The sequence below is a fragment of the Magallana gigas genome, chromosome 2, assembly GCF_963853765.1.
Source record: "Magallana gigas chromosome 2, xbMagGiga1.1, whole genome shotgun sequence".
Lineage (NCBI taxonomy): Eukaryota > Metazoa > Mollusca > Bivalvia > Ostreida > Ostreidae > Magallana > Magallana gigas.
The window spans coordinates 53,224,425-53,241,444 of NC_088854.1; the positions used below are offsets into that span (position 1 = coordinate 53,224,425).

At 33.7% G+C, this 17,020-nt stretch overlaps 1 protein-coding gene across 8 annotated transcripts in view; it reads left to right on the forward strand.

Annotated features, from left to right (window-relative positions):
- LOC105344206 (coiled-coil domain-containing protein 158) overlaps positions 1-13,485 on the forward strand; it is a 37,338-nt gene extending 23,853 nt beyond the window's left edge. For 5 of the 8 annotated variants that reach the window (XM_066077227.1, XM_066077234.1, XM_066077229.1 and 2 more), the window contains 10 exons: positions 8,024-8,182; positions 8,310-8,363; positions 8,743-8,835; positions 9,297-9,476; positions 9,583-9,728; positions 9,871-9,992; positions 10,325-10,483; positions 11,207-11,308; positions 11,881-12,003; positions 12,497-13,485. In XM_066077227.1, coding sequence (XP_065933299.1) covers positions 8,024-8,182; positions 8,310-8,363; positions 8,743-8,835; positions 9,297-9,476; positions 9,583-9,728; positions 9,871-9,992; positions 10,325-10,483; positions 11,207-11,308; positions 11,881-12,003; positions 12,497-12,582 — 1,224 coding nt within the window. In that variant the 3' untranslated portion in view covers positions 12,583-13,485. Of the gene's footprint in view, positions 1-8,023; positions 8,183-8,309; positions 8,364-8,742; positions 8,836-9,296; positions 9,477-9,582; positions 9,729-9,870; positions 9,993-10,324; positions 10,484-10,629; positions 10,657-11,206; positions 11,309-11,880; positions 12,004-12,496 lie in introns of all 8 variants that reach the window. The other 3 variants (XM_066077232.1, XM_066077233.1, XM_066077230.1) reach the window with 3 other exon arrangements.
- The last annotated feature ends 3,535 nt before the right edge of the window (positions 13,486-17,020 follow it).

Below are 17,020 nucleotides of genomic sequence, written 5' to 3' on the forward strand. Positions count from 1 at the left end.
CCTCTTATTCCAGTTTTCAAATTAATAAAAAAAAAACACCGAGTATTTTCATTTTGGCTCTATTGCACAGATTTATTAATAGCATATGCAATGGCGGCGTACACAGAGATGGTGCATGCACAGCTCGGATTGATGAATAAAAAGTTAAAATTAATTTTAAAAGACCGTTTTAATTCCATGTATCTATCAAAGGATTAAGAGCAAAACATTTTCTACTAAATACGCCCAAATAATAATTTTCAAGTGATTAAATGCGGTAAACAAAGATGTAGCGTTTCCGTACACAGGGTATATGCTGAACTACGATAGCCAATGTTTTACCTCTTTAAAAAGTATCAAAATTTCATTGGGATATATAATAAACACCCTTTTATTCTATCAAAGAAATTTTATTGAAAAAAGGTGCGTATTACCGGCTGTACATGCTGTTTAGCGCAAGACTGGCCATTTAATAACTTTGTAATGAAGTATATAAGTACGTGTAGATATATAAACAACACTAAACAGGTGTTATGATAATCAATTATCTCATTAAATCTCAGCAGTCTTCAAATTACCCACTCAATTATTTGTCATTAACTCATTATCAGCTTTCGAAGTTTGGCTACTTTCGATACGGGGTCACATGTCAGAGTTAAAAGTCTTGTGACAAAACAGACAAAATGGCCGTTGAAAACAGGCATGTTGAAACCACAGGACCTAAAAACAGTGGCCGCTGTCCGCGTTAGACAGGTGGCCGCTTAAATCAGTTAAAATATAGTGAAAAACTAAACGGGCGGGATTGAAACTGGCCGCTCATGGCGAGTGGCCGCTGATTAAAGGTGGCCGTAACAGCAGGTGCGACTGTATAGAGTAAATCTTTAAAAATCTTCTTCTCAGAAACTAATCAGCCAGTAAAGCTGAAACTTGTGTGGAAGCATCCTCAGGTAGTGTAGATTCAAAGTTGTGAAAATCATGATCCCCGTGGGTAGGGTGGGGCCACAATGGGGTGTCGAAGTTTAACATAGGAATATATAAAGTTAATCTTTAAAAATCTTCTTCTCAGAAACTAATCAGCCAGGAAAGCTGAAACTTGTGTGGAAGCATCCTCAGTTAGTGTAAATTCATAGTTGTGAAAATCATGATCCCCGGGGGTAGGGTGGGGCCACAATGGGGTGTCGAATTTTTTTTTTTTTTTTTTTATTTAAATATTTTATTGTCCCAGACAATTTAAAACATTTATTTGATGTCAGGGTTGGGAGGCCCTGAAGTCATCAAATTTACAATATTATTGTGAAAAAAAACTGTACATAGGACATTTTTTGCATATACACACACATTCATACAGTGTTTATGGTTGTGTACACAGAGTAACTATATATACTAAGATTGTTCAAATTTAAAAATAAGAAAAAAAGAAAGCGGAAGTTGGAAAAAATAGAGTATCCCAAGTGTAAATTAAAAACAGAGGACACTTATTGAAGGGAAGAGAAAATATCCCATCGTTTATAAAAATTGTCTTCATTGTTATTTTTTTTATACATATAATGTTCTAAATTTCTATAATACAGTATTTCTCTTTTTAAGCCTTCGAAAGACGGTAACATTTTGTTATTTCTTTTCTTATAAATATGGCGTTTTACTAAGATGATCAAAAGATTGATTATATTTTTGTGCTTTGACAGTTTACCAAACAAAATATCAACAATATTGGCATCAATCATCATATTAGTTTGATCATTAATCCACTCAAAAAAAGAATTCCATAGTTCTTCAACATAAGTACACTCCCAGAATATATGGGACAAGTTTTCAGGATAAAGGTCACAAAAAGAGCATAAATCAGATTGCACAATTCCAATTCTTTTCAAAAATACATTTGTAGTTAAAATTCTGTGAACAATTCTGTATTGAAACCATTGAATTTGTACATCTGTGGATATCTTAAAAATTGCACGGTTATGTAATTTCCACCAAAATCTGTCTACATCAAGGTTAAGTTCATTTTCCCATTTAGTTTCATATTTTGGTTTTTCCCAGGATGTAGCTGTGATTATATCATATATCTCTTTTGAACCCTTTATGTTTTTGAGAATTGGCTTTAAGAAAACTGGATAATATGGATTGTTGAACATAATTGTATTTACATCGTAGGGCAGTTTTAACATTTTAATATTGTTGACAATACCATAATAGGTTGTAAATGGAATCAGTACATCAAATTTATCACAAAAATCTTCATATTGCAGTATTTGACCATTAGTACTAAAAAAATCATATACATACAGAACACCTTTTTGAGCCAAGCATTCATAAAAAAAAAAATTGTTGTTAATTTTAAAATTTTCATTATACCAGATTGGCTGAACAACAGATTCAGACACTTCTGTTTCAACAATTTTCCTAAATTTAAATAGAGCATCAAATACATCTCTCCAAAACAAGTTTGTACAGCAACTTGACAAAACTTTTGTAAACATATTTCCATACAAAAAAATGTTTTCAATTTTTGGCAACGTACTGAGTAATAGTGATTTCCAAGAGGAAGTATAATTTAGAAATCTACGAATCCATGTGATCTTTAAGCTTGTACATAAATTGTTTAGATCTATCATTCTAAGTCCACCATCTTCATAGTTTTGTGTGATACATTTTTTTGCCACTCTTGGAGGTTTATTATTCCATATAAAATTGAAAAAAAGTTGTTCTAACTCCTTCATATAACAAGACGGAGGATTTGGAAGAGCAATAATTAAGTGGATAATTTTTGGCAAAATAATAGATTTTATTACAGTTATTTTTCCAGCTGGGCTTAACAGACGTTTCGACCAAGAAGCAACAAGTTTTTTCATTTCACATAGTTTAGGTAAAAAATTCAATTCATGCATGGCTATAGGGTTTAGGTCTATGCAGTAGGTTATACCAAGAACTGTAAACGGCTCCTGGGACCATCTTATATTAACCTCTGGGAGTATATTTTGCTTGCAATTTGATAGTGAACCTATTTTAACACATGATGTTTTATCATAATTGGGTTTTAAACCTGAGTATTTTGCAAACTGATCAATAAGAGATAAGGCATTTTTTAATGATTTTTTTGAACCATCTAATAGTAAAACAGTATCATCTGCATATTGTAGTAGTTTATATTCCTTCCCTGTTATAACTATACCTTTAATATTAAGATTATTCCTGATCAATATACCCATTATTTCGGCACATAGAATAAACAAGTATGGTGAAATTGGATCACCCTGCCTACATCCCCTTCCAATCTCAAAAAAGTCAGAAAAAAACCCATTTTGAATAACACAAAGACTTGCTTTTGAAAATAATATTTTGACCCATTTTATAAAGATTTCCCCAAAATGAAAAAAATGAAGTACTTTAAACATAAAACTCCATGAAACTGAATCAAAAGCTTTTTCAAAATCTATAAGAAGAACAAGTCCTGGGACCTTATTCTCGTTGCAATAATGAATAACATCATATAGGAGTCTTGAGTTTTCACCAATGTATCTCCCTTTCAAAAAACCTTTTTGATTTTCATGTATAAGAGAAGAAAGGAGAGGTTTCATTCTATTAGCTAGAACAGCAGATAAAATTTTATATGTTGTATTTAGTAGTGAAATTGGTCGCCAATTTTTTAATTGTTCTCTTGGTTTATTTCCTTTTGGAATAATAGAAATAATTCCTCGGGTTTGACTTATTGATAAATATCCTTTCTTAAAACTACATTGATAGGATTTTAATATATATTTATTCAGGTCTATCCAGAAGAATTTAAAAAATTCCGTCGTGAAACCATCAGTTCCAGGGGTTTTATCATTTTTCATGTTCTTAAGAGAACACAATATTTCAGATAAGGTAATGTTATTATCAAGGAGTTGTTGTTCCATTTCATTAACTTTTGGTATATGTATTTTATATTGTGTGAAAAGGTCATTAAGATCTATGTCTTCTATTTGATCATCATAGTTTTTGTATAGAACTTGATAGAACTTTTTAATTTCAGTCAAGATTTCATTTTGCTCAACAATACATTTTCCTTTACTATTGATTAATTTTGTAACATTTTTATTTACATAATTTCTTTTTTCAAGGGCACAAAAGTATTTTGTTGGCTTTTCACCATTCTCAATCCATTTACAATGAGTACGTAGTAAAAGTCCATCCAATTCATATTTTCTAATTTTTTCTAATTCATCTTGAAAATCAGAAAGGGCTTGGGCGTAGGAACTTAGGTGATATGTATTAAATAGATCCTGTGTAAATTTAATTTGTCTTTCAAGGAGCTCCTTTTGTTTTTTCCGTTCCTTAGACTTTTTACTAGCATAATAAATAGTAATTTGTCTTATCTTCATTAATAAAATCTCTAAAAATAGGTCATCATCAATACATGTAGATATCTCGGTTTCCACTGGATTACCTTGTTCCCTATATTCTAATTCAGTTTCTGCTATTGTATCTTTAACTTTCTGGACATAGGTGGGGTCTCTTAATAAAGAATTATTGAATCTCCAAAAACCTTTACCTTTTGTAAAATTGTTAAATTTTAATTGTAATTCAATAATAGAGTGATCTGTCCTATAACCGGGTAATATTGATACGCTATGTAAAAGTGACATTAACTCTTCAGATATTAAAAAGAAATCTAGTCTAGCTTGTTTGATAGGTGTTTTTTTACTCCAGGTATATATTCTTGCATCAGGATTATTTATTCTCCATGGGTCCACCAAGTTAAATTTTTCTTGTAGCTTAATGACTTCTAATTTATTTTTTAAATTATTTTCTTTAACATAATTATGACAGTCTAGGTTGAAGTTTTGAACCAGGTTCCAATCTCCACACATAATTATAAAATCGTCACTGAATTCTTCAATAATGTTAGAGAGTTCTCTAAAAAAATCTGGAGAATCTCTATTTGGACCATACAAGTTTACAATAGTTAGAGAGTATTTGTTATCAACAAGTATACTAGAGACAATGTAATTTCCATTGGGATCTGACTTAACATTTAAAACAGTATATTCAAAATTATTATTAGTAAGGGTCAGTGTTCCCCTTGAGTTTGAATTACCAGGGCTCATTAAAAAATCCAGGCCCCACTGTGCATATACAACACTTTTATCATTTTCAGTACAATGAGTATCTTGTAAACAGTACAGGGATGCTTTTTGTTCTCGCAAATATTTGAACACATCTTTTCGTTTGTTAACATCATGGAGCCCTCTACAATTTAGGGATAAAATCTTAAATTCACTCGTTATCAATCAAAGTATTTAGTACAAGCCCATAAACAAAAAACACATTCATACATTCTAGCGTGCTGAAAATCAATTGAAAATAAAAAAAATTCTTCCAGCATTGTGCGAAACACTATAAGGATGAGATACTTGGACATTGTGGGGGAAGACAAGCATTCAAAATTATGCATAATTAATCTTAGGCAACATGTTCTAGACACAAAAATGGACGGTATTAACGTAGGCTAACACATGTTAGAGGTTTTTCAATACCAATTATACGACACTGAGATACACTATCACATGTCTTAATTAATCTTTGGCAACATGTTCTAGTCACAAAAATAACCAGATATTAACGTAGGCTAACACATGTTAGAGGTTTTTCAATACCAATTATATGACACTGAGATACACTATCACATGTTGTAATTAATCAATCTTAGGCAACATGTTCTAGTCACAAAAATAACCAGATATTAACGTAGGCTAACACATGTTAGAGGTTTTTCAATACAATTATATGACACTGAGATACACTATCATATGTCGTAATTAATTAATCTTAGGCAACATGTTCTAGTCACAAAAATAACCAGATATTAACATAGGCTAACACATGTTAGAGGTTTTTCAATACCAATTATATGACACTGTGATACACTATCACATGTCGTAATTAATTAATCTTAGGCAACATGTTCTAGTCACAAAAATAACCAGATATTAACATAGGCTAACACATGTTAGAGGTTTTTCAATACCAATTATGCGACACTAAGATATACTATCACATGTCGTAATTAATTAATCTTAGGCAACATGTTCTAGTCACAAAAATAACAGATATTAACGTAGGCTAACAATTATATGACAATCACTGAGATGCACTATCACATGTCGTACCTGGACCATCTGTTGTCTGTTGTACGTCGGACTTGAAGTTCCACCGATGTAGGTTTTTCGATAATTCGGGTTTTTAGTCCTTCCTTGCGAAGCTGATAGGCCTTTTGAGCCAGCTGTGCACGCATTTTCTTCAATGGGCCAGGTAAATCTGTACGGACCGACTTTCCTTTTGGCAGCTTAACTTCGTGGACGCGGGCTAGAATAAAGTTGCGGTCCTTTAAACAGGCAAATTTAACAATAATAGCTTCTGGTGCCGTCTCTTTGTATCTGTTGTCCGGATTCCTTGGAATGCGGTGGGCATTTTGAATAATGAGAGAATCGACCACTGCTTTCTCCATCTGAAGATCATTCCGTAAGAACTGGTTGAGTACCTCCAGGGGGTTTTCTTTTTCCTGTTTTGGGATTCCATAAACCAGGAGGTTGTACTTCCTCGATCTGGCTTCTTGGTTCATAATATAATCTTTCAGTTCAGTTATTTTGGACTCCAAATGAGCGTTTTTCTCCGTATCTTTCTCTATTTCTGACACCCTGTCATCTAGTTCGCCGACACGTGTCTCAACTTCGATCATTTTTTCGTTGAACATTGCCTCCAGCGAAGTGAGCCGTCCACCGAGGTTATCCTCTACTTTAGTTATTAAAGTTGACAACAAGTCTTTCAGCTCCTTGTTCGTGATATCAGAAGAGTCGCTTGTTTCTTGATTCGACCGAATTTCCTCTGCTCCCGATGTCTGGTCTCTGCCTTTCACAAATTCGTCAAGGGGTCCGTCAGCCTTTTTTCCCCTGTTCTTTGGGGGCATGTTTGCAGTTGAAGTCTTACTGTGACTAAAAAAGTCAGATTTAAATCGAAAAGAGCCCAGTAAAAGCAAAAAAAGTTACCCCCAACTTTGGCGCGTCTCTACATCTCTCGCACGAGAACCGGAAGTCGGGGTGTCAAATTTTAACATAGGAATATATAGAGTAAATCTTTAAAAATCTTCTTCTCAGAAACTAATCAGCCAGTAAAGCTGACACTTGTGTGAAAGCATCCTCAGGTAGTGTAGATTTAAAGTTGTGAAAATCATGACCCCCCGGGGGTAGGGTGGGGCCACAATGGGGGATCGAAGTTTTACATAGGAATATATAGAGTAAATCTTTAAAAATCTTCTTCTCAGAAACTAATCAGCCAGTAAAGCTGACACTTGTGTGGAAGCATCCTCAGGTAGTGTAGATACAAAGTTGTGAAAATCATGACCCCCGAGGGTAGGGTGGGGCCAAAATGGAAGGTCAAAGTTTTACTTAGGAATATATAGAGTAAATCTTTAAAAATCTTCTTCTCAGAAATTAATCAGCCAGGAAAGCTTAAACTTGTGTGGAAGCGTCCTCAGGTAGTGTAAATTCAAAGTTGTGAAAATCATGATCCCCAGGGGTAGGGTGGGCCACAATGGGGGGGCCAAAGTTTAACAAAGATATATATATGGTAAATCTTTAAAAATCTTCTTCTCAGAAATTAATCAGCCAGATGATTCTTTATAATTGTTAAGACTTTGGCTCCAGGACAATTCTTTGGCCTCATAAGAAGGTTCAGAGTTTATGTACGTTTATATCCCATATATAAACAATTGTTAAGGATCTTTTTGAGAACTGCAATACTCAACATATCATATGACTATAAAATCATCCTGTTAGAAAAGGGACTAATGATTATAAACATAAGAATATCCAGGGGAAAAATGGATTTTATTTATACAGGATCAACATGTATTATTGTACATTGTCCAGATAGTTTGTATTATGACTCCATTAAGCTGATTTTATCATACCTATTGTTCCTCAGGTGAGCGATGTGGCCCATGGGCCTCTTGTTTTTTCTTGTGTTTGAATTTTTTTTTCTTTTACGAATCTGTAAATGACAGGAGAGAAACAGCCTGGAGCATGATAAAGATAGACTCAAGACATCCCTCAACAAGTCACTGACTCACAGTCAACAGCTCTCGGCCGAGCTCGAGCTATCTCAGAACAAGGTCATGGATCTCAAAAGTCAAATCAGCCGACTTGAGACAGCTCTAGAAAAAGTAAGTCAACTTCATTTGGTTTTAGATCAGCAAAAAACTTCAGTACATTTTTATGTCTGATTATGTATTGTATGTTGCTTCAAAAAGGTAAAACTCTATAAATGCATGTGTGTCAATTTCTCACTAGTCTCTAAAGAGAAACAAGTTAAGAAAGGCTGCTGAGAAGTTGGGGAAGCCCCAGGTTTGTAGAGTTACCTCCCTTGTGGTGTACTGCCTGGTGTGGTCCCCTGTAACTGTCTGGTAGTGGTCGGTGGTGCTTGGTTCTAGGTGGCACTCCAATAACTGATGCATTAATACAGCCCTTTGTTATTCTCCCATAATGTCAACAGTCTCTAACCTTTACTGAATGGATTTCTGTTAGAATGGGAACCATTTCTAGATCGTAATTCAGCATTTTGAGTGTTGCACTTGGAAATAGTTAAACTGTATTGTTGTTGTTTGTATTTTTAAGTAGCCTTGGTAGAATTGCTAGTAAAAAAAACTAAATAGGTGCAAGAACTTCATAATTTCTTCCATAGCCATCCAGTTGTGCTGTAATTATAAATGTTAATCAATTTCAGTCAACGACAAAGAACGCCATGTGTCAGGCGGAGCTGGAACAGTATCAGCAGGATGTGGCTCGACTCAAACTACGACACCAACTCGACCTACAGGTCAGAGCCTATGTCTGTTCATAGATTAGTCTATTATATGTAGTATTGTAACCTGCATTAAATCAGTGAAATCTGTGAAGTACAATGTATAACCAATTTTATTCTTCTGCTATAAAAGTTTGAGACATTTCTTGCTAAGTTTGGAGATTTTTGCCTGTGCACTTTAGTGCCGATTTCTTAAAGTTTCTACATGTAGTATTACATAAGTTGTCATTATTTAATTCAGTTTATCGAAATATCTGTGTTGGCATAGAGTCAATTGAAATCAAATGACAGACAAAAAAATACTATAACAGGGGAGATTGCCCTTGGACTTGTAAAGTACGGTATTGGTTTTTCTTTCAGATAATGTTGGCTTTTGTATGCAGCTCACTGATAACGTTAAAGTCAATTTTGTATCATTTAAATTTCATGTAGTTTTACCTATCATTAAAACTAATATTTTTGTTGTAATATTGTAGGAAGCAATACAGAGGTCTCTACCCAACAAAGCACAGGAATATGAGAGCCCGGCTCTATTCTCTGCTGCTTTTCCTGGACAGCATCACATGACCTCCGCCCTGGGCAGTCGTCCAGCTAGTGGAAGCTCGGAGAGGAGGTTCCCATCAAAGGATTTCTCTACAGAATCATTGCCTACAAGGGTGGGTCATCTATGTCAAGGTCAAGGTTAATCTAATTCTCTCTATTTTTCTAGTCCTTTAATTTTTTTCTTGCTAATAACTGTTTATGATTTTTTTTTTTGGACAGGACACAGATGAGTATAAATATGTGGGGAGTGAGTTGAAGCATTTAGTGGACCAAATGAAAACCCTGATGTCAGAGAGGAAACAGAAACAAGCAGAAAAAGCCTCTCACCATCGACGATCAAGGTCGAACCAGAATGGATATAACAGGTATGATGACCTTGTCTTTTCTGAAATACGCGCTGAAAGAAGGTGTTTGTCATTCTAATCTTTTAAAGATAGAAAAATACAAATATATATACAAAGTGTGAGATTTGTTGTTGACAATATTCTAATTATTTACTCATTCTAGTTCTGAAAGTTTGTCCGACACTGAGTATCACTCAGATGTGGAATTAGAGAGAAGTTATTTGAGGTCAAGGTCAAGAGAAAAATCTGACAGCAAAGAATACTCAGGATATTCTTCCCTCAGGGGTAAGTGTTTAACAATATCTTTTTAAAATGTGAAAATTTTTATTTTGAATATGGAAATTTAAGAAGGAAAGCTTTTATGAATAAATATTCTGAGGACAAATATATGTATTTGATTATTTTTTATTTGCAATTTTGCTGAAATGGTTAACAATATTTATAATCCAGAAAAAAATATGATATGAAAACACATGTATTTTTTAAACATGAATTATGATTTTAAGACATTGCTCAGTAAAGTACAATACTGAACATGTATTCCAAATATTGTAAATAAATAAATGTCTTTTCTCTTTCATAATCAATTTAAAATTGTCTGTGATTTATCTTTTTAGAAAATCGATCTCGTTCCCTTTCTCCGCACCATGCACACCGGCGTTCCTTCAGTAACGACACCTCCAATCTGTTACGATCTGGTAACGACTGTTACTCAACACGTAACGGTCGCAGTGAGGAGATTCACCCCTCAGGGACCAGAGACTCGTACAGTACAGGTATGTCGTGGTAGATAAATATCCATCCATTTTAGGGTACAATGTTGATGATGTAGGTGTGTGTTTGGGTTAATGATATCATTTATATAGTTCAGATTTTATAGAAGTAGACATTGTTATATTATGACTGGTTTGCCTATAAATAGGTCCCCATCGTTATCGCCTAAGATGTCGTAAGTTACTTGAATGTGTATTTATATAACCAAGAAAATCTCTGTAGTAGATCTTTTAGTGTTAGTTTCTGTTACACCTTATTTTCATCCTGACCAAATGATTGTGTCATATGTATAGAATTTTTAGAAATAAATGTATGTCATTGTCTGTCTTTGATAAATTCATGTAATGTTCCCAAATGTCAAAAATAGGAAATGAAACTGACACTGAATATAATAATTGTGTATCAGTAGTTTTAATCAACAATCAATATCTATGCACCAAAATATTGTGCACATTAAAACTTACAGGGCACATATAACTGTAGGAGTACTAGAAACAGTGTAGTTTGTCCGTCAACTTCAGTGTGTCACTGATGGTGCTTCTAGATTCAGGGTTAGCACTGTTAAGGGAGTATTGGTTGTGTTTTTGAAGTGTGTGGGCCATTCAATCACATTTTGATGGAGCTATCTGTGTGAGCTTTGGGGGTCCTCTAAGATCTGTCCTCAGGTTTTTCCTGATGGAATGTCTGTACATATAGTCACACATCCTTTACCGGCTTATTAACAGAGCCAACTGATGTAAGTAAAGAGGACACACAAAATAGCCTGTCACTCCCGGACAGCACTGACCCGTCCCTAGGGGCGGGGCATAATCAGGAGGAGGGGACAGGTAGGTGTGGCTTAGAGCTGTCCGTCACGCTTTTATCAACACGTCTTGTCCTGCTTGTCCATGTTGTTACACTTCTGACAGTGTCTTGCTTTTCAGCTTAAATCTTTGTGTTTTAATGAAGCTAATGTAAAATAAGACTGATTGTATAATCTGACAAACTTGTAGTTAAAGTTTATGTTATATGTAGTTGCACTAAACACTTGTAATCTCTAGTTTGTATTGGATTGATAGGCAATGTGTTTTATTGTAGGCAGCGCTGTCTAGAAACTCTTCGTTTTGTTATTGACACAATCACTCACATGTCATAACACGTTTACAGTAAATCTCTATACATGTTATACGTTTAATATGTTAGGAATGCTTGAAATGCTCTAAATGCTCTGCAATATACTTTTTAAAAAATGGCAACCCTTTCCTTGAAATTATTATTTTAGAAATATGCTTTGTTTTATACTTTATATATTGTTTTCCACTGAAAATCCATAAGAACATTTGATAAAGAAACCCAAGAACATTTTGTTTTTTGATAATATATACCTCCATACAATTATTTCTCCCTCTGTTTATTTCAGGGCGTGGCATTCCCCTTCCCCCACCAACAGAGGCCAACAACACAGAGGACTTGTGCAGAAGGCTGGAACAGAAAATTGAGTCCCTCACAAAAATGGGAGGCTCACTCCAGAAAGAGAACAAAGGTAACCATAGATAGTGAAGGGTAGAATTCTATGAACATTATCATATTTCTTGTGGAATGTTTTCATTCAAACACAAAAGGTGAGGTGTGTATCTAAATACCAGTAGCTCTATCCCCAAAACATCTGCTGGTAGGTGAAGCATCTACCTCTGTAGGTATGAGTCGTTTTTATCTTGCTTTTTTTCTGCAGGTATTTTGATAAGTGTTGTATATATTCTTCATCATCTGCTCCATTATCATTAATAGCTAATGGCAAAACATTAAATCTTTTTTATACTTTCTATTCAAAAGATCAGCCTACTGAAAATTATGCTTGTACCTACATTTTGTGAATGTCTAGTTTGACATGCAAAGAGATGAACGTGTGTAGCCTATATTTGTGTTTGAAATTATGTGTAATTTTTTGTTACCTTTATAATGATTGGAAATGAATCATGACAGGTATCTATGATTGGGTTATATATAGAAAACATTATTTTTCTTTTATTTCTTAGAAATGGCAGATCTGATGAAAGTTCAAGGTAAAAAGATAAAGAAGGTCAAGGAGAGTTCAAAGAAAGTGAAGAAGGTCACACGATGATGACTTCAAGGACAAGATCAGATCAAACATTCCATTGTGGATCCCTAGTCTGAGGGACAAGATCACATACGACTGTGTCAGGGAATGTCACCTGTGCCAAATTTCCAGATAGCTTCATTAAGAGGACTCAGTACAATGCTGCATTGATTGATTATAATATACCTGTATACCTGCGCATACCTGTGTTTCTGACATGCTTTGCTTTCATGGTCTTATCTGTATGAAAAACTGGAGTAGATAAGTGAGAGATTAATTAATTTAAGAAACAAAGATGCAATTCCTAGACTAGGATTAATACTTGTTTTATCAATTCACAGCATTATGATAAATATTTTCAGAAAATGTTGACAAAAATTATACTGTGAAAATTTTTCAAACGCATAACTAGTGCAGGCTTAGGATATTGATTAAAGATGTCCGGTATTGGAGTGGTAGCTTTAGTTCTGTTAGTGTTTACTTCTTGTCAATCCCAGAATTCCTTGTAAATGTCTACGGAAAAGTTGTCTTTTTACACTTACATCTGTTTTATTTAATCAAACCTCATACCCAAGGACAGAAATCCATTCCTTTTACGTCCTTTATTTATATGGTCACTGATCCATATATTCCACAGTTATATTGTGTGTTGTGTTCGGCCATCTTCAATGTTCTGACAGATTTGTTGTTAATGGTATTTATTTATGAATGTAATTTACATTGTAAGCCAATATAAACAGAAATTCCTGTGTTTACTAACCCATGATGACAATCACATCTGATATAACTCTTCTCAAGCCTAACACTGTCAGAGTTGTGTCCCTTGTATTCCATTGGTGTCTGTGATATATTTCTTTGTAAATCCTCAATATATACTGAATTTTACTAGGTGTATTTTTATTTAAATGAACAAAGATTTAAACATGATACACTTGTTGTGTTTTTACTTTGTTGAGTAGTCGAGTACACAAACTTTAGTATAAAAACTTTACTTCATTAGTGACTCGGCAATCTAATGTGGTTTTACAGAGGGCTTTCATAGGGAACCCTTCCATGTATCTAGCTTTAAAAATTGTGTGCTAAGAAATGTGAAATAAAAGAACATTGCAGTGTTACATGGCAGTCTAGTCAACATTCTATAATCAAATGTGGAGCAGTAATTAAGTGTGTACAAGTTAATTTGCAATACATACATAACATTTACTTATCATGTTAGACTTGATACATGTGATAAATATATATTTCAATTTTACCTACATATATGTATGAACATCACTTCTGACATCATAATGTAACAAATTGTACATGTGTACACTTCATTGACAACTCATTGTATCGGGGTGTGTACAGTTTTGTAATGTAGAGTCCAAATCCAGTATACATTGATTTGTTACAGAATCTACTGCAATGAAAATGTAAGGATCTACAAGATTAACAGTATATTATTTCTGACAATGTAATGTAACCAGACTGCAATGAAGCATAATCTATATATTGAATTGGGTGCATATTTTAATGCATCTAACCAGTTCACAGCATCCTTTTAAATATTCCAGGAGCTAATCACCAGAGCAGTGTATTGAATCAGGATCTATACTTCTAATAACTATTAATAATTAAACAAGATTTATACACTTGGCATTGACGATGTAATGTTTATTTTTTTACACTGTAATGTAACAAGATCTATATACCTGGCAGTGCATTGCAATGGGTTAGTTACATCTGACAGGACTTTAAAACTGCGGAACATTCGCAAATAAACGCACATTTTGTGCAATATATATAACGGAAAACTTGGTAACATAGGCGTAACTAAATTGCTAATAAGGATTAAGTCTAAATCTTTCATTCTCTCATTTAAACAGGTTTAACCTTTACAGTCGCTACACAGAGTCGCAGAAAGAAATTGAATTCCTCAAACTAATATGCACAATTTCACTACAAAACTCTTATTTATTTCAAACTGTTAAGAGGCCCAATTGCAAAGGTCTTTGTGCTCACGTGAAACGAGAACTCTGGAGTTGAGTATTACAAAAAAAACAACGACAGGCTCGTAAATATTTCACGTCTCCGTTTGAAATTGAAATTTGAAATCGAACGACACTTAAAAAATATTTCATATTTACAACAATTTCTATTTATGTAATTATGATGTTTTATCGATTGAGGAAATCTCTATCTTCGGTATCACGTGTATATAAAACTTGGTCAAAGATCACATGGCTATAACTTGAAATGCACTTCTGAATGTGATTAAGGACATACGAGGCGTTCCTAAGTTTTATATAATTTTCCTGAATATATAACTAGTATTCCTTATTTGTTTGCATTTAACCCTGTTAATGTCAACAAGTTCTGGGTACATGTATATTACCAGGATATTTTTAAAATTATGTGCGTGATGGGTTTTCAAACGTACTCGAATGGGTTTCGGGTCACGTGATCAGGTAATATAAAAATTAGGACCTTGCGGTGGCGTGGCACTCTAAGCTCGCTCGCTTGTTGCGATTTGATTTTTGGCTGACAGATGGTTGTTTAATATGTGTTTTTGTGTTAAATAAAATAAACGCTAGCGAGCAGCGTACCCATGTAATTTATATCTGTTATTTTTGTTCATTTAGCACTTTATTGTTTTATATTCGGACGAACGTAGTGAGGGAGAATATACATTGAAGTTACAATATTTTCACTTTACCTTATTATAGCACCCAAGATGCTATTGAATGCTTCTAAAGAAAAACATAAAATATATTTTCAATTGAAGCTTTAATATCAACATAGTACACTAACATTGAATCAGGGAGTTACGTAGTGGAATTTTTCACATTAATTACTGAGATAGGAAATTATAAAAAATAATGGAAGATAGGTCGCATCTGACTTTTATTTAAGCTTGCTCATCCTAGGGTATGGACTATGGAAAGATAAAAGATTTTGTAAGTATAAAGAAAAAATCAAGATCTTGCTTTCACTCACCGTAGCACTACATAACTGAAATGTCCAATACATTGAGAACCTTGTTATCAATGAAAAAAAATCACAAAACAAAGACAGATAAAGAAGAGTAGTTTTTTTTAGATATTTATAATTAGCAATCATTATATATGATTTTACAACCACATTTTTCACGAACGGTTCGCGTTAATTCGCGAAAGTGATAATATTCGCGAAAGTTATGCTCTTTTTTTATGGCGTCGAGCGAAGCTCGAAAGCCATCTAGGGATCGTACGTCCGGAAGTTACATTTTTAGGAGCCAAACAACTCAAATGAGTGCAAAGTTTTCGTATGTGTTTCAAGAAAAATAGATGACATACTTCAATTTCGAGCAGAACTGTACGTCAACAAAACAAGTTTGCAGATTCGAAATGGTTGCCGTCTTTAAAAATGTTCACATTTTATTGAAAACAATATGTCTCGGTTTCAGCGGATGAATACACTAGCACCGAGACACATGCGATAGCTGGGCTTACATACTCAATTTGGTTATGAAATGTACTAGCCTGCAAAATAGATGATTTTGTATCCATATCGAAAATTGACAATGCACAAATGTTTGATCTTGTAGAAACAAAACTTCCTAATCGAGCGATAAGTACATCTACATAAACCAACTAGTGAACTACTTTCACTTTGTAAACAACGTGAATGGGTGCTTTCTTTTATCTACCCCCGATCTTTTCGGCCCGTGTCATTTGGATCCTTGTGAATTTTAGATGAAATTGATAATAAGAGACAGAGTGGTTATCAGCAGTATACAATATATAGAATTAAACACAATAATAATTTAAATATTTATTTCCATATAAATAGAGAAAAAAAATCTAAAAAATTTTTAACTCCTAAGATATTACTATAAACTTAAATTTTCAATTGAAATTCAAAACTTTTTAAGAATTAGGTGAGCAAATTTGTAATGAATTGTAATTTTATTAGTTATGTGATAAATAACATTTTCTATTTTTTTTGAAAATTTTTTTTTTTGATAATTTATGGAAAACAAAATACCAGCTTTTGAACTTGGTCATTTTTTGGCAAAATATTGCATATAGGGTACCATCATTGTATGGATAAGTCCTCCTACAGTTTTCAAAATAGGAAGTTGTTCTTTTACAGATCAATTAAACATATATCAGAGGCATGCATATTGCTAGGATTTTGATTTTCGATAATTTATGAAAATAATACCAGCTTTTGAACTTGGTCATTTTTTGGCAAAATATTGCATATAGGGTACCCTCATTGTACGGATAACTCCTCCTACAGTTTTCAAAATAGGAAGTTGTTCTTTTGCAGATCAGTTATACATATATCAGAGGTATGCATATTGCTAGGATTTTGATTTTCGATAATTTATGAAAAAAATACCAGCTTTTGAACTTGGTCATTTTTTGGCAAAATATTGCATATAGGGTACCCTCATTGTACGGATAAGTCCTCCTACAGTTTTCAAAACAGGAAG